Below are 16654 nucleotides of genomic sequence, written 5' to 3' on the forward strand. Positions count from 1 at the left end.
AAAGGCAGATGCCCTGGGACACCTGTAATGACAAAATGGTGAGGTCATGGAGTAGTCTTCCTGTGAGGCTGGCTGGCCTGGCTCTTGCCAGTTTGTTGCCACCAGTCCTTAGTGACCCCGTCATGCCCCAGGCAGTGTCTGAAGCCTGGGGTGGGGCTGCTGAGAAAAATGCCTTCAGAGCCTTGAGTACGCTAAGTCAGGGCTTCTGGCCAAGGCAGTAATTACCAGCCGCTGAAAGATATTAAACGCAGGGAAGGAAAACCAAGTTCTCTACAGGACAGACTTTGTAGAGTCCGCACAGCTTGTTTAAAAAAAAAAAAATGTAAATAGTTACCCAGTGAGATATTATTTCATGTTGTTGCCATTAGGGTTGAGTGTTAGGCAGAGAGGTGATCATTCAGGCAATTCGGGCCCCAGCAAGGAGTGAAAACTACCCATTAACCCCTCACAACAAATCCACCACCTTGCCTTTCCACCTGACTCAGGCATTTTTTCCTGGGTGGCAAATTTTATGTAAATTGAAGTTGTGAAAAAAAATCTATAAATATTCACAATTTCTAGAGGCTCTTTGTTTTCAAAAGCTTTTGAGGGACACAAAAAGAAAAAATACATTGGGCTGGAGCCTGAAGAAGGATCTGCTACCATTTCCTCCAAATTCCCAATGTAGGCTAAGATGCAGGCAGTACACTGTAACTGTATAACAGGCATCATTTAGGTGGGACTTTCTTTGTCTCAACACTCCACAGGTGATGTGTGTTGCCTGCCCATGGCCTCCTGAGGCTGGGATGGCCACTCTTAGATTTTATACATGGGGAAAAGGGGAAGCACGGAGAGGAAGGGTAACACGCCCAAGGTCACGTTGACAGCATGCCTCTTGGTATCCAGTATCTTCAAATGACTGGCAAACCCATTCCTCACTCTCAGACCTAGCTGGGCTGCCTACAGCATCCCAAGATAATGGAAAGCATAGCATAAAATCAAGCACACTTGTAATCCCTGCTAGGAACATCATGAGTTCTAGCCCAGTCCAAGCCACATCGTGAGATCCTGTGTGACAGAAGGAAAGACAAAGATTAGCATGCAGATCACGCAGATCATTCTTTACCACAGTGTCATAGAAACTGCCTTAAACAGCCTTAACCCTGTCCTGTTTAACCATGGCTCCTCACTCCCAGGGCAACCAATGAAGAGCTGGTAAATAAAGTCCCATACATCGGCCACACTTTTGCAAGCGAAGACTTATGCTGTAGGCTCTGTACTGCAACATATTACAGGGACTTTTTAACCACACTCCTAATACAACATTTTGCCCACAGCTGGCCCTCAGTAAACACGGCCCAGTTGATTAATGAGTCATATTCTCTCCCAGGTGGCAAGCCATTCCTTTGAAAACTGACCTTCCTTTCAGTCGGCTGGAGCCCAGTGTAGTGCTCTGTACAGGGTAACAATTTTGCTAGGTAAATGTCAAATAGTGATTTTAATAACCATCTGCAAGTGTTTTAATTAGGCCTTTGGCCTAGATCAGTATAGTTTTTTTTTTTTTCCTCTCAGAAGAAAATTGGATAGATCCAGTCAAAGTAAGCCTGCTGCCTCACCAGCACCCCAATGTGTGTCCCTACCCTCTGGTACATTGTGGAGTGTGTCCTACTCACTGTGCAGGAGGAGGAAGCAGAGCTGACCTGGGCAGCATGCAGCCACTATCACCACTATCCCTGTCCAGGCTGACTGTAGTGTCTTAAAAGGACAGAGTATTATTTCGTAGGGAGATTACCTGCCCCCTTCCAGAGTCCGTATCCTTTCTCTCTTCCTTTTGTTCATTTGACATCTCTCTAACTCTCCAAATAAAGAGCAAATACCCCCGCTGTCCTACTGCCGCCTCCTGGCCCCCTTTCCACCCACATTCCTAACTGTCTACTCTTTCCCTCTAACTTATTTCCCATTAATCATTTCTAACACACATCTGCTCAGGTCCTAGAAGGATTTCTTGCCTCATTCTTGCAGCTGGACTGCTTATAGTAATCAAGGAGACTTCATCTGTGTCTGCTACCTCTTCCTTGAAGAGGAACTCTTGAAGAACATCCCTTCTACAATCTACTTTTTTCTGCTCTTTTCTCCCAAAGGCCAAAGGACTGTGGAGATTGAAGTAGCCCTGCAGTGGACTTTCTTTTGAGACGGGCTCTCACTCTATAGCACAAAAAGGCCTGGAATTCACTAGGTAGGCCACGGTGGCCTCAAACTCATGATGTGATCCTGCTGCCTAGCTTCCTGAGTGCTGGGTTTACAAGCATGAGCCACTACCCCCAGCCTAGAGTAGAATTTTAAAGATAGATAAATGTTGGCAGTGACCATAAAGTCAGAATGCAAAGACAGGCATGAGCAGAGCTAATGGGGAGAGTGAGAAGGAAAACTTGACACCATAAAATAAATGAGATCGCCCTCCTCCCCTCCATTCCTATGACCCTCTTGCTGCCATAATGGAAGAGATCAACAGAGTCAAGACATCGCTGGCCATTGGTTTTCAACTAATTTTATAAGGATTAAAGATGAGGGGAGGGGGCAGTTGGATAATTTCTAAGAAATCCATACACCAAGCAGTGTGGATCCAGGCAGTGCTTGAGTTTAGTGGATGACTAGTGTGGCCTTGCATATTCTCTCCAGAGTGTAATAAAGGTCATGAGAATTCTCTCACTTTGAAGGTCCCTGTGAAGTCGCCTGCCCCAATCGTGGGTCCTCGAGTTGTCTTGAGTCATTGGTACCAGAGTCAGAGATAAGACTAGATCAGCACCACACAGTCGGAAGAACCAGGTAGTCCCAGGGTAATACACCTACAAAGACAGACCTTGATGATCAGAGTGACAAATCAGAACTGGGAAAGTGGTACTGAAAAGGAATGGTGCCACCAGCGCGCCTCCACTGGCCACCAAGGGCAAGCAGAAGTGGTCACTCCAGACGTGGGACACAAAGGACCAGTGTCACCTGATTGAGCCCGAGGGTTGAAAACTTTAAGATCAGGTCCATGACTATGTAAAGTCTCTGCGGAGTGTGAATATGTACTTTTTCTGGAAAGCTCGGGGCGGGGGAGGGGGTGGAATCCGAGAGGGTACTATTATTGTTAATAAAAAAAAAAGGTTTCATTTCGAAATTTCCCTAGGGGAAAACCAGTGGAGGAGCAATCTCTGGAGTAATGCCCTGCTGAGACCTACTCCTCCCCACCGCCCCCACCCCGCCTCCGCTAGGACACGCTGGCTTCTTCCATGATGCTACCCCTTACCCAAAGAGCAGCTAGCCACAGCACAGTGAGGAAGCTTTACTGCTTTAAACAGGACAAGAAACCTGAAACACACCTAAACATGATCTATAATTCACTGCGCCTCTCCTCCCCCCCCCCGGGGGCCTTCCAGGAGCTTCAAAGCTGCGCTCCGAGGCGACGCGCCTCAGCCCTAACACTGCTCTTCACCTGGACCGTCTCACCCCGAAGGAAGCCCTTCAGATTTACAGGCTGACTGGACAAGCCCCGAGTAGTTGGGAAGGCTCACGCGGCGCCCAGGGAATAGTGGATACCGAGGCTCCGGCGCTTCCAAGTGAACACATCCGGGAGAGGCCAATTAGGGGGAAAGAGAACTGGCCCAAGCTCCTTGGAGAAGGGGCCCGGCTCCCGAGGCATGGCCCGCCCCCAGGCGGCCTCCGGGAAAAGCTTGGATCCTAGGACCATTGTAGGCTTCATGAGCTCCCACCCCACCCCTGTCCCCACCCTGGACCCTGGCAACAGCCCCTGCCAACACACACACACACACACACACACACACACACACACACACACACACACACGACACTGGCGACAGCCCCTGCCAAAACACACACACACACACACACACACACGCTGGTGGAAAGCAGCGGGCACCAGGAGAGCATGCGTCCAGAAGTGCCATCCCTTGTACGACCCAGCGCCCGAGGGCAGCCCGGCAGAACCCGGAAAGACAGAGCAGTCCCGGCGCACGGCGAAGGCTGGGAGCCGGCGGGGGGCGAGGGCCCTTTAAGACTCTCCCCGCCCACCGGCGGCGCCCGCCTCCGCCCGCCGTTCTCCCCGCCCCGGGGTCCGAGAGAGAGCTGCGATTGGGCGGGCACGGCGATCCCTTTGAAGTGTGGCTGCAGATCGCGGCTATTTGACGTGCAGCTCGCGGAAGGCGAAGGTTTTTGTGTTGCTCGCCTGGACTTAGCTTCGGCGGCGGCGGCGGCGGCGGCGGCGGCAGTGGAGGAGGGGAGGCGGCACCGAGGCGCAGCGACTGCTGCACGGCGTTCGACGCAGCGGAGCGAGCCCACCCGCCCCGGGAGCTCGCCTCCCGGAGCTTCCCCTCCCTCCCCGCCCCCCCAGTGGCGCTGCCTCCTCCAAATGAGCGATTCGCCCGCTGGATCTAACCCAAGGACACCCGAAAGCAGCGGCAGCGGCGGCAGCGGCGGCGGCGGGAAGAGGCCGGCGGTGCCGGCGGTGGTGTCCCTCCTGCCCCCGGCGGACCCCCTGCGCCAGGCGAACCGGCTTCCTATCAGGGTCCTGAAGATGCTGAGCGCTCACACCGGTCACCTCCTGCATCCGGAGTACCTGCAGCCGCTGTCCTCCACTCCCGTCAGCCCCATTGAGGTCAGTCTCCGGGCGCTGCCCACCCAGAGCTGAACCCATTCCGCCACCCGTGCTGGGCCCATGGCCCTCTGCTCCCTGCCCCCCCCTCCCGGGTAGTTCAGTGCGACCGGAGCTGGCCACGCTGGCGGACCTCTTAAAGAGGGACGAAGGGCCGAAAGGCCCCTCCAGGTTCTCCCTAGACTCCCGGGTGGGAGGGTTTTGTCCACTCGCCCTTCGGAGCTACGTGTTTTCCGTCGAACTGGATTTGCGCCTGTCGTGCCCAGAGTGCTTTACTTTTCCTCTGGCCCCAGTGCCCTGTCCAGAGAAGGCTCCTGGGGCTCCCTCGCCTCCACCCCTTGGAAGCCGCCCGGGCTTCCCCGCATCTTCCCCGGCCTGTTGGGGCACACTGAAGAAAGCCCAAGCACTCGCGATCCCGGGTCTTTCTTCATCCCACTTCTCTGGGTGCCCTCCCCGGGAGGGAGGGAGAGAGGGAGGGAGGGAAAGGAGAGAGGAAGGGAGGGAGGGGCTACCCATAGGGCCAACTGCAGTTCTGCTTTTCGAAGGCGCCTCTCCCCGCTCCTGCCCCGAGCGAGCGCCATCACCAGAAACCCGTCCCAAGCGAAGTTCTCCCGAACTAGAGGTTTAAGTTTTTTTCCCCGGGCCAGGAAGAGAGTGAGATTAGATGGAAAGAGGCAAATCACCGCCCCGACTCAGAAGTCACCTTTAACCAGAAGGGCCGGCGTTGAACCGTTTCTCCTGCGCGCCAGCGCCCATGACACACTCAGGGACTAACCCACAACGCAAGTGCCACACTGTCCAGCTGCTCCGCCGGAGCCAGGCCTCCTCCTCGGGGACCCTCTTCGCTAGGCCCCCGGGGGGCGACGCCAGTGCCTTGCTTTGCGTCTCTGAGCGCTTAGTGGGTCTCTTAATCTCACCCCCTTCTCCCTCCCCTTTGCCACTGTCTCCCGCAGCTGGATGCCAAGAAGAGTCCCTTGGCACTGCTAGCCCAGACGTGCTCGCAGATCGGCAAACCCGACCCACCGCCCTCATCCAAGCTCAACTCGGTAGCCGCAGCGGCCAACGGGCTGGGATCCGAGAAAGACCCGGGCCGCTCCGCCCCCGGCACCGCCTCCGCGGCCACCTCGCTCAAGCAGCTGGGGGACTCCCCCGCGGAGGACAAGTCCAGCTTCAAGCCCTACTCCAAGGGCTCTGGCGGCGGTGACTCTCGCAAGGACAGCGGCTCCTCGTCAGTGTCCTCCACCTCCTCTTCGTCCTCCTCGTCCCCTGGAGACAAGGCGGGCTTCAGGGTCCCCAGCGCCGCCTGCCCTCCCTTTCCCCCACACGGAGCTCCCATCTCCACCTCGTCCAACTCGTCTTCACCTGGAGGCTCCCGAGGAGGTTCCCCGCACCACTCAGACTGCAAGAATGGTGGCGGGGCCGGAGGCGGGGACCTGGACAAGAAAGACCAGGAAGCCAAACCGAGTCCGGAACCAGCCACTGGGAGCCGAGGCAGCAGTGGAGACTGTGGCCCGGAGGCCACGGCTTCGGGACGCAAGTCGGAGCCGCCCTCCACTCTGGTAGGAGCCGGCCACGTGGCCCCAGTGTCACCCTACAAACCAGGCCACTCGGTGTTCCCGCTACCGCCCTCCAGCATCGGTTACCACGGCTCCATAGTGGGCGCCTATGCCGGCTATCCGTCTCAGTTCGTGCCTGGCCTGGATCCTAGCAAGTCTGGCTTAGTAGGAGGCCAGCTGTCCGGGGGCCTGGGCCTGCCACCCGGCAAGCCCCCCAGCTCCAGCCCGCTCACCGGGGCCTCCCCGCCCTCCTTCCTGCAGGGATTATGCCGTGACCCCTACTGCCTGGGAGGCTATCACAGCGCCTCACACCTCGGCAGCTCTAGCTGCTCTACTTGCAGCGCGCACGATCCAACTGGGCCCAGCCTTAAGGCCGGTGGATACCCGCTGGTGTACCCCGGGCACCCTTTGCAACCCGCTGCGCTCTCCTCCAGCGCCGCCCAGGCTGCCCTTCCGGGCCATCCTCTCTACACCTATGGCTTCATGCTGCAGAACGAACCGCTGCCACACAGCTGCAACTGGGTGGCGGCCAGCGGGCCCTGCGACAAGCGCTTTGCCACTTCGGAGGAGCTGCTCAGCCATCTACGGACTCACACAGCCCTGCCCGGCGCAGAGAAACTTCTGGCAGCCTACCCTGGGGCCTCGAGCTTGGGGAGCGCTGCAGCAGCGGCTGCAGCCGCAGCCTCTTGCCATCTGCATCTCCCCCCGCCCGCCGCCCCAGGCAGCCCCGGATCGCTGTCATTGCGGAGTCCACACACTTTGGGGTTAAGCCGATACCACCCCTATGGCAAGAGCCACTTATCTACAGCTGGGGGGCTGGCAGTGCCATCTCTCCCTACAGCCGGACCCTACTACTCGCCATATGCGTTGTATGGACAGAGACTAGCCTCCGCCTCTGCGCTCGGATACCAGTAACTACAGCTCTGGCCCCTCCCAGCCCTTCCCCACCCAGCCCTTCCTCTCATGTTCCACTGCCCTCAACGCTGCAACCTCCACTACTGCTAACCCCTACCAGGATCCAGCCCAGCCCCTCCCCACCGGACTGTGTATTTATTTACTATAATGTTAGCTTACAAGCTGGGAATATAAGTGCATTAATGGCCCACATGAGTCAATGGTATGCAAAAAGTCTGTCTCCCCAAATAATAATATTAACCACCCAGATAACGACATGATCCCCTTGCCTCTCCCTTTTTTTTATTTTATTTTCCTTAGGTATATGTTTTAAGGGGTTTGTTTTGTTTTGTTTTTGTTTTTTGTGGGTTTTTTTTTTTTTTTTTTTTTGGACTGGTTTGCTTTTAAGGAATGAAGGGAGAGTTGGGGTTCTATACTTTTAGTTTTCCCATCTTGGGCAGTCTCTTGCATGACTCTCAACTGTTAAAACTGCATTTCTTCCCTTTTCCTTCCATCCTCTCTTGTTTCTCTCCATGTGAGGTTTTAATTATTTTTTTTCCTTTGTACAAAAAAGATTGTAACAATTTTTGAGGGGTCGAGGGGAACCTTGGTGGCCACAGGTCTTGAGCTTTGTTGAGTCAGAACGCTGGTGTGTGGCCCTCTCCAGCAACCCTCCTTTCCCCCACATGAGCACTTGCTTCTAGGCCCTGGCCCCTCAAATCAAATCACAGCCTTGGTCCTCCAAGGTGCTCAGCTTGGTCCAGGTACAACCAGCAGGCTTCCCCCCCCCCCTGCAGTGGTCCCAAAGGCCTCCAACAGAGCCTGTCATCCATTCTACCTTCCTGACCCTTCAGGGGCCCACACCTTGCCATGGCAGTCAGATTGCCAGCGGATAAGGACCTAGCACATCCTGCCAAACGTCTTAAAAGGCCCCGCTGGCACGAAATCACTCTTCATGTTTTGTGAAGTACTTTATCTTCATTATTTTTTCTCTCCCTAGTTGGGACTGTGACCCACACACACATACCCTCCCCTGGTGAGGGGGCAGGGCCCAGGGACCCTTGATGGGTCGCTCCAAAGCAGACTAGTCCCAAAAGTCATCAGACCAGACAACTTTAGTAGCTCTGTTGGGGGCAGGCTGGGGACTCAGGGAGCCCTAGGATCACAACACTCCCTTCGCCCTGTCCCAGACCTGAGCCAGCAATCTCCAAAGCTGGCGGTGGGTTTCTGAGGGTTCCTGCCCTGGCTAGGATTATAGACAACTCGGGTCTTCTCTCCACACCTTCCCTCCCTCCCGGTCTTATGCAGCAGCGCCGGGGCTTCGGGGCCTCTCGTGGGGTGAACAGAGCTCTCCCTTGCTAAGACTATTTTGTTAATAAATGGAATACTTGGCTATATTCACACCGTGGTGTGTTTCTCTCTTGCCTCACCATAGTCCCACTTCCAGACACCTAAGCAGTTGCACTTGTTTTGGTTTGGTTTTTTGTTTGTTTGTTTTTGTTTTAAGCTTTAGGATTTTCTTCTGAGACTGTGATTCCAAGAGTTTAAAGAGTCCTTTAAGAGGGAGGAACTTGACCAGTGTATTACAAATTACATAAAACAACTTTTACTCCCCCCCCCCCAATTTGGTTGTTTAGCTCCCAATGTTACTTCAAAGGCCTTGGCATTTCCTGGGGACAAAGTGGAGCAAGGGCGTGTGTGAAAGTGGATCTTCCTCTGGGCGGGAATTCAAGGGCTACGGGGCGGGTGGACTGAGAAAGGGAACCAGGAAGGAGGGCTACAGCTAATTCCCCGGCAGCTTTAGCCCAAGCCCGGCGGGAGGGCTTGCAGAGACGTGCCTCTGGCGCCATCTCGTGGCCATAAGGAGAGCTACAGGCTGAGAGATCACCCTCTACTTTTCACAGACCCCAAGACTGAGAATTTGTACTTGATGTTCGTGGGTAGGGGTGACTCTTTACACGATCAACACTGCTCCGTGAGGCTTGGGGGGCTCGCCACCAAACTCTGCGACTTAGGTCCCCTGAGACTCTGAAAACTCCAACCGGGTTTGGGATTTGCTGAGAATTCTCAGCGATGATACAGGGACCTGAAGCCTTTCTGATCCCAGGGAAGCCAGACACTGAGACCTGGCTCTTCTTACTATACTTTGTTCGACTCGCCTGTGTCCTCTCTCGGTGGAGAGCAGGTGCTGTTTAGTTGGGTGTTGGCCTGGTACTTGGCTACTAGCAGTCCCAAAGTGAGTGTCCAAGATGCCCTGAGTCGAGATACCTGAGTCACCCACTGCCTAGTGCCAGTGCGGACTGGCTCTTCTCCACGGGGTACAGCCATAGACCGTGGGCCACCAGCCCCATCGCACTGTGCATCTCTGGATGCACCATGTGGGTACCACCACCAGGCTTTCAGATCTGTTGGTGTCGCTGCTCTCTGTCCTCTCTGTGAGAGGCTTTAACAGGTAGTTTGTACACTGCAGACTTCCTACTTCTGAAACTCGGTGGGCAGGAGTGAACTGCGGGTGGGGGTGGGGGGTCCTCCATCAAGATGTATCAAGGGTTCACAAATTGAACCTCTAGGTTGAGGCTCGGTGGAAGGCCACAGCTCTCTGGACTCTTCAGTACAAAGCACACAATTTTGTGTCCCCAGATCTTTGTGTCTAGGCAAAATTGTTTTGTTGTTTTTTTTTCTTACCAAGTATTAATGCTGGCCATTCAATGACTGAATGTTTCTGGAAAGTAGCCTGGGTTGCTGACACCTGTAGACAGAGGGAGACATGAGTCTAGAGCAGACTGCAACAGGCAACAGGCAAAGAAAGTCACCAGGAGACCATCCCCAGGTGGACCTGGGCATCATTTAGTGGTCCACTCTCCTACCCACCTGAAATGCAGACTCCTCCCCCACCCCGGTGTTTTGTTTGCTATTTATTGTTTCTTTCCCAGCTTCCTTTCCACCCAATCCCCCCCCCTTTCTTTTTCTGCAGACACCTTTATATTTCTTTTCCGAAGCCTGTTAAAAATAATGGAGAAGGCTCCTAAACCTTTCCTTTCTGCCCTTCCTCCCAGACACAGGGGCTCCTCTGGTTAGGAAAGGAGATGAAAAAGATTCTTTATCTCCCACAGCTAATAACTCCTCTCCATATCAAAAGAAAACCTGGCTAATAACTGCTTGGTTTACACCTTCTGTGTGAATATATATATATATATATATATATATATATTGAAATATATATGTATGTATATATATTCATACATACATACTATATGTATGTATATATATATACATATATACATATTGTATGAAAACTATTGATCTTGAGACTAGGAAGGGCCAAGGAGCCTGGTTGAATTAACTTGCACCAAACTACCATGGTAACCAAAGGGCTGGAAATAAAGTTCTTACCCTTAAACAGCTCCCCCCACCCACTCATAAACTGGAAAGTTTCCTAAGAAAATTGACTGTTTTAATTAACTGGTGAAGAGTTTGTTACTTTTAATAGCCAAAATCCCATTCGTTGCCATTTTAATAGAGGACTCTTCCCCTAAACAGCTGCCTATTTGTATACTTAGTGTATCTGGCACCTCAGGCCTGCATATCTCTACCCCCTTTTCTCCCAAATCCCTCCTCTTCCTCTTCCTCTTCCTCCTCCTCCCCTTCCTCCTTCTCTTCCTCTTCCTCTTTCTCCTAATCTCTCAGGCTCCAGAATGGGACCAGTGCTCCCAGGGCACCATAATGGAAGGTGTAAAGCAGGAATTGGAGACACTGGATGTCTCTGGCTCTAGGTCCCGTTTTCACACCTCTTGCTAAGTTATTTTTGTGGCCCTGTGGGCAGTGGAGAGGAAAGGAAGAGAAGGGGGGAGGAGTCTTGACTCAGAGTTGGTTGCATTTTTAACCTTCCCAACCATCCCCTGTCATCCGAGAATTCACCATTCTCCTTTCATAGACAGCTCCGATTGCCTGGCCCAGCCCATCCTAAAACACCATATTTATTTATATAAGTGCTAACTCCCTTCTCACGCATTTCGGGATTGGGTAGAATCTGTCTTGCAATCATCCTGAGGCCTACGTTTTATTAATCATTCTGTAGGGGAAACTGCACTCTGGTTTTCTGTTTGATTTGATTTCATTCATCCTGTCTTTTTGCAAAATAGATGGTTGAGTGCATCCGATAATGTATGGTTTAATTTGGAGCACTATAGGTTTGAATTACCATTTTCATAATGTGCTGTGCATTAATGTGTTACATCATTTATAAAGAGGAATGTGCTAGATTTCAAACTTTCTCCTCAAAGCCAAAGTCACCTGAAGGAAACAAAGCTCAAATGGTATTTACTCATCTTCTCCTCCCTCCCAGAGTACCTCGTGCTTGCTGCACAGGGTCACATGGACAGAGCTCATATAACCAACAGGAGGTTTTTCATTCACATAACAACGCAGGTGGGTGTGGAGGTTTGGGGGCAGCTTGCACATGGCTGTCCTGAGCTGTCCATGGCAGTACAAAGCGCCCCCTCATTATTGCCTAACAACAGCTTTGCAGCCAACCAGCTTGCATTTTCTGCCTAGACCTCCAGTGGATGGCTCTCCATCGACCCTAATCCCAGCACTCCCTCTCCTATGGCTGTAATAACACCAGCTGTCTGTTACTCAAACTCTGAGTGAGGAGGAAAAAGCACTGATTATCCAAATACAGTCATTAAAGGGGAAATGTGTTTTTAGGACTGTCAGAGTGATTAATGAGGGCTAGCCGTCTTTGCAAATGCACTTGTTTAGTCTAACTGGCAGCTTCCATTTTCCTATTGATTTATTGCAGCCGTTGCCGGGCCTTGGTGTGTGCGAAGTCAGGGCACTTCACAACTGTGCCCTGTTTAAACAGGAAAAGCATGCACCATTTTGTCCAGGAGGGAGGAGACAGCCTAAAGTCTCTCTCTTCAGTGCAGCCTCCAGGGGCGCAGACCAACAAAGAGGACATTAAAACCTGCAAGCAAAGAGGGAAGGAAACGGGCTCCCCTTGACCTTCCTAGTCCCTTTGCTACAAGCGCCCCAGTAGAGAAAGAGCCAAGACAAGGAAATGATGAAGCCAGGAACGGGAAAAACAAAAACAGAAGTCACCAAATCCAACAAGGGGTGGAGATGCAGTACACTGATTGACACTAACAATTGGGTTCAACTTTAAAGAGCCATGGGGAGGCCACTAAATATATATATAAAATATATATATAGAGAGAGAGATAAATAGATTAGATAGATATAAATATAGATATAGATATATAGCTATAGATACAGATATTTCCTGTTTTGATCAATAAGGTAAGTAATGACCCAAAAGGAATGACAGCTTGAAAAGTCTCACAGTTGGGGCACTGTGCTTGCAGGTGGTGGTCAATGGTCTCAGAAAAGAGTTTACAGACTGTGGCTGTGCCTGGCACAATGCAGGATGCCAGGCAGGACCAGAGGCAACTCAGGAAACTGCTTGCCCACGAGCGTGGGAACACTATAGGATGGCACTTAACTATAGTTCTGCACATCTGACCCAGCATCACACTCTGCCATGCAGACAGAAGGACATGGAGAGGCACAGGAAGGTGTCTGTATGCTGACGAGACAGACTGTCACACTGCAGGAGATAGGGCCACCAAGGAATAGTGGTGGGACCTGGGGATTCCAGTTCCTGCTCGCCTTCCCTCTTCTGAAGGCTGTGGGTCAGTTTAGGCTTTCTGTAGTGGGGAGAGGGATGGATTTGAGCCCCAGGGTCAATAACTTCCACCACTAGAGCAAATCAAGAAACAGGCTTTGGGATTGGAGAGACGGTTCAGTCAGTGGTTAAGAGCTCCTGCTCTTCCAGAAGACTGGAGACTGGTTCCCAACCACCTGTAACTCCACCTCCAAGAACTCTGACTCCCTCTTCTGGCCTCTACAGGCACATGCATGCTTGTGGCAGTCACACGTAAAGTTAAAAGCTTTGGCTGTTGCCACTGTTAATAAAACAGGTTTTAACCCATCCCGTAAACTATAGGGCTGATAATGTATGGTGGCAAGCCCAGCACTGAGAAGGCTGAGGCAGAAAGATATTGAATATGAAGCTACCCTGGCTATAGACTAAGGCCCTTGCGGTGGCTTGAATAAAAATGGCCCCCATAGGTCCATAAGGAGTGGCACTATTAGGAGGTATGGAGTGAAATAGGTGTGGCCTTAATGGAGGAAGTGTGTCACTGGTCACTGGGGGGGGGGGGGCTTGAAGTCTCAGAAGCTCAAGCCAGGCCTAATATGGCACTCTCTTCCTGCTGTCTGCCCAACCAAACCAAATATAAAATTCTCAGCTCCTTCTCCAGCACCATGCCTGCCTGTTTACCACCACCATGCCCCACCATGATTATGCTGGACTGAACCTCTGAACTGTAGGCCAGCCCCAATGAAATATTTTCCTTTATAAAAGTTGCCATGGCCATGGTGTCTCTTCACAGTAATAGAAACCCTAACTAAAACAGCCCTATTTCAAGAAAAAAAGAAAAAGAAAAAAAGAAATACATCTGAATTGCCACTGCCCACTCTTTCCTGATCAGTCTGCACCTTCCACTTACCAGTCCTGAGGTGGGAAGGGTCTGTCCTTCTTCCTGAATGAAGGCGCTTCCCAACATAAGGTGGTGGCACACCACCAGCACTATTAACACCACTTCCTGAAGTAAGAAAAGCTGCCAGTGGATTTTGAGTCACAGATGAACTGGGAGCGTTTTCCTCAAGACAAAATAAATTAAACCTACGGCATGGGAGAAGAGAGAGTGACTGCACTCTATAAACTTCAGAATGAAGACCGATGGGACCAGCATGCTCCAGTGGGCTCCTGTCTTGTCATTATACAGCTTTCAGGAAGAACACTGAGCCGGGAGGCTGGAGTCCTAGCTGTTGCTGTGCTTCTAATACCTAACTACATAACAAAATTCATCACTTTGCACACTAAATTTTAAAAAAATTAAAGGGGTTGGGGGGAGGGTAACTGACTGTTCTTCCAAAGGACTGAGGTTTGATCCCCAGCACCCATAATTGTTTGTAGTCATCCGTGAACTCCAGTTCCAAAGGGCCCATTACACTCTTCTGATCTCCATGGACACTAGGCACACATGTAGTACACAGTCATACATGTAGGCAAAACACCCATACACATAAAATAAATAAATGATATTTAAAAAAAACTAACTTCTAGCCAGGAGTAGTGTGCACACCTGTAACCAGAGCACTCTGGAGACAGAGGCAGGAGGACCTTGGTTCTAAGGTCACCCTGAAGTATGCAACAAGCTCCAGGGTAGACCACTTCCACATAATTAGTTATATTAGTAAAAACCAATTGCTGCTGGCCTCTGCTGAGTTTTGTTTTTTAATTTCTGAAATGAGATTCGTACGCTACATGCTTACCTCTTCCTGGCTGGACTATTCTATATTTTTAAAGATCTTGCTATGATGTCCAGGCTAGCCTAGACATCCTCCTGCCTCAGCCCCCAGAATAGCTGAGACTACAGACCACATACCACCACAACTAGGTCCTGAGGATTTATGAACCATTTAAAGAATAGAGCATCGTGATGTGTGTCACTGGCTGGGGTGCTGTTACTGGCCCCCATCAAGTGTAATTCTTAAGTCCCTGGAGATGTAGCTCAGTGGTAGAATTTACCCAGCATTCATGAAGCCCTGGGCTCCATCAGAAATGAATCCCTATCAGAAGACACAATGTGGATGATCCAGCAAAAGAGGGTCCAGGGCCTCTCTTCACCAACAGGCAGAGGGAAGGGGTGCCCATGAAAACGTCCTCCAATATGGGATTCTTCATCCCCCAAAACTGACTCCTTCATGGTGAATTGCTACCATGTTTCCTTTTAAAATGAAACGTTCAGTATGGGCTGATACAAAAATTTCAGAAATTGCATGGATGGCTCAGGTGGGGTGGAAATTATTTTAAATAATTTGGAGACTCCTGAGGTTAAATTGGGGTCTCCAAGCCAAATTCAATTCTCCATAGCCCACAGCCAATTACTTTCAGACAGTGGAACTAGCTAGAGAGGGGGGAACAGCAGATAAGCAACACCAGAGGCCTTTACCCTGACTGGGCAGTGGGCATCTCTGCATGGTTCAGAGCGTGACATGAAGTAGTCTTGGAGCTGTAATCAGAGTCAGACTTGAGAACAGAGGCAGCAGTTAGGAAGTGCTATTGCATGTCCCTCCACATCCTGCTTGCTCTCCTGGGTTTATGGGTTTGTGAACATATGTGTGTGCATGTGTGCTATGTACAAGTTTATGCTCAGTCCTTCCAGGAAATGGCATGGCTCTGCTTTCCCAGTGACTTCACACATATGGAACTCTAAGTCAGGCGTGTCTGGGGAAATCAAGAGGCATTGCTCTGCGCTCATCATAACATATATATTGAATCATATACATATTCAACATAGTATGATACACTGAGTACTTCCTCGTGTGTGCATACGCGCACGCACACACTGGGGCTAGACCCCAGGGCCTGACACATAGTAAACAAGTGTTCTACCCTGAGCTATAGTCTCAGTCCCAGCTACTTAATTTTTATGACAAACCATCATTTTCCTTTAGTAACAGGCTGAGATATAAAAGGTTAATTGGCCAAGACTTCACAGTTAAAGGACTATGGATGGTTGGGTGTAGAAGCGCTCACCTATAGTACCAAATACACAGGATACTGAGGCAGGAAGGTGACTGTACCAGATTCAACAATGTGCTTCCAGCCTAGGAGACATAATGAGACCCCATCTCCAATAGAAACAAACAAAAAGGCCGTACTCAGGCTCTCACTGTTCTCCTGGCTTTAAACACTTTGCACTTTATATCTTGGAGATCTCCAAGCTTGATAGTTTGGAAGCTACTTGTCCTTCAAAAGACATTTGAGGGCTATGTATGTTACAAGTATCTTAGGCCACAATGCTGGTCAAGACAGGAGGTTCAGCTCAGTCAGTAGTGCTCCAAGTACCACAACATGGCAAACAGAACCAGCTGGGATCAGACCCAGGAGCCACACATATGAAGCAATGTTAAGCAAGCTCTCTACCTCTGAGGCACATTCCTCTCCCAAAATATTTTTTAAAGAGCTACATAGATACTGAACATAGATAATGACAAGGTTTGTAACTTGTCATCATTCCTTAAACAATACAGTGCAACAACTACTTATATAGCATTACATTCTATTGAGTGTTATGAGTAGCCTACAGGTGGTTTAAATAGTAATTGTACTTAGGTAATATGAAAATCTTATGCCATTTATATAAGAGCCAAGCAACTGTGGATTTGGGCACCCGAGGCAGGCCCTGGAACCAATCTACCTTGACACCAAGGGGTGTTGGTACTATAATCTGACCTAGGTTTCAACAGATATAGAGAAACTTGTCTTATTTCAAGGAACATATTGCCAAATATGATGCAGAGACACATTCGAGTTAGTACGCTATATACTAAGTAACCATCAATGCTGTTTCGATAACTAGATTCCTGGTGACAGCAAATTAACGCCAAAACCCCAGAGCCTAACACAAGGAAGATCTTTCTTCTTCACTCACATTCCATA

General features: G+C 50.6%; 2 protein-coding genes across 3 annotated transcripts in view; both read left to right on the plus strand.

Moving 5' to 3' along the window:
• Positions 1-16654, plus strand: part of Erlin2 (ER lipid raft associated 2) — a 553984-nt gene that overhangs the window by 497834 nt on the left and 39496 nt on the right. The window lies entirely within an intron of this gene.
• On the plus strand, positions 4233-8484 carry Znf703 (zinc finger protein 703). Its single transcript, XM_051182203.1, has 2 exons — positions 4233-4636; positions 5587-8484. The coding sequence occupies exons 1-2, from the start codon at positions 4391-4393 to the stop codon at positions 7102-7104; spliced, it is 1764 nt and encodes a 587-aa protein (XP_051038160.1). The 5' UTR covers positions 4233-4390; the 3' UTR covers positions 7105-8484.

The sequence above is a fragment of the Phodopus roborovskii genome, unplaced genomic scaffold, assembly GCF_943737965.1.
Source record: "Phodopus roborovskii unplaced genomic scaffold, PHOROB, whole genome shotgun sequence".
Taxonomy (NCBI): Eukaryota; Metazoa; Chordata; class Mammalia; order Rodentia; family Cricetidae; genus Phodopus; species Phodopus roborovskii.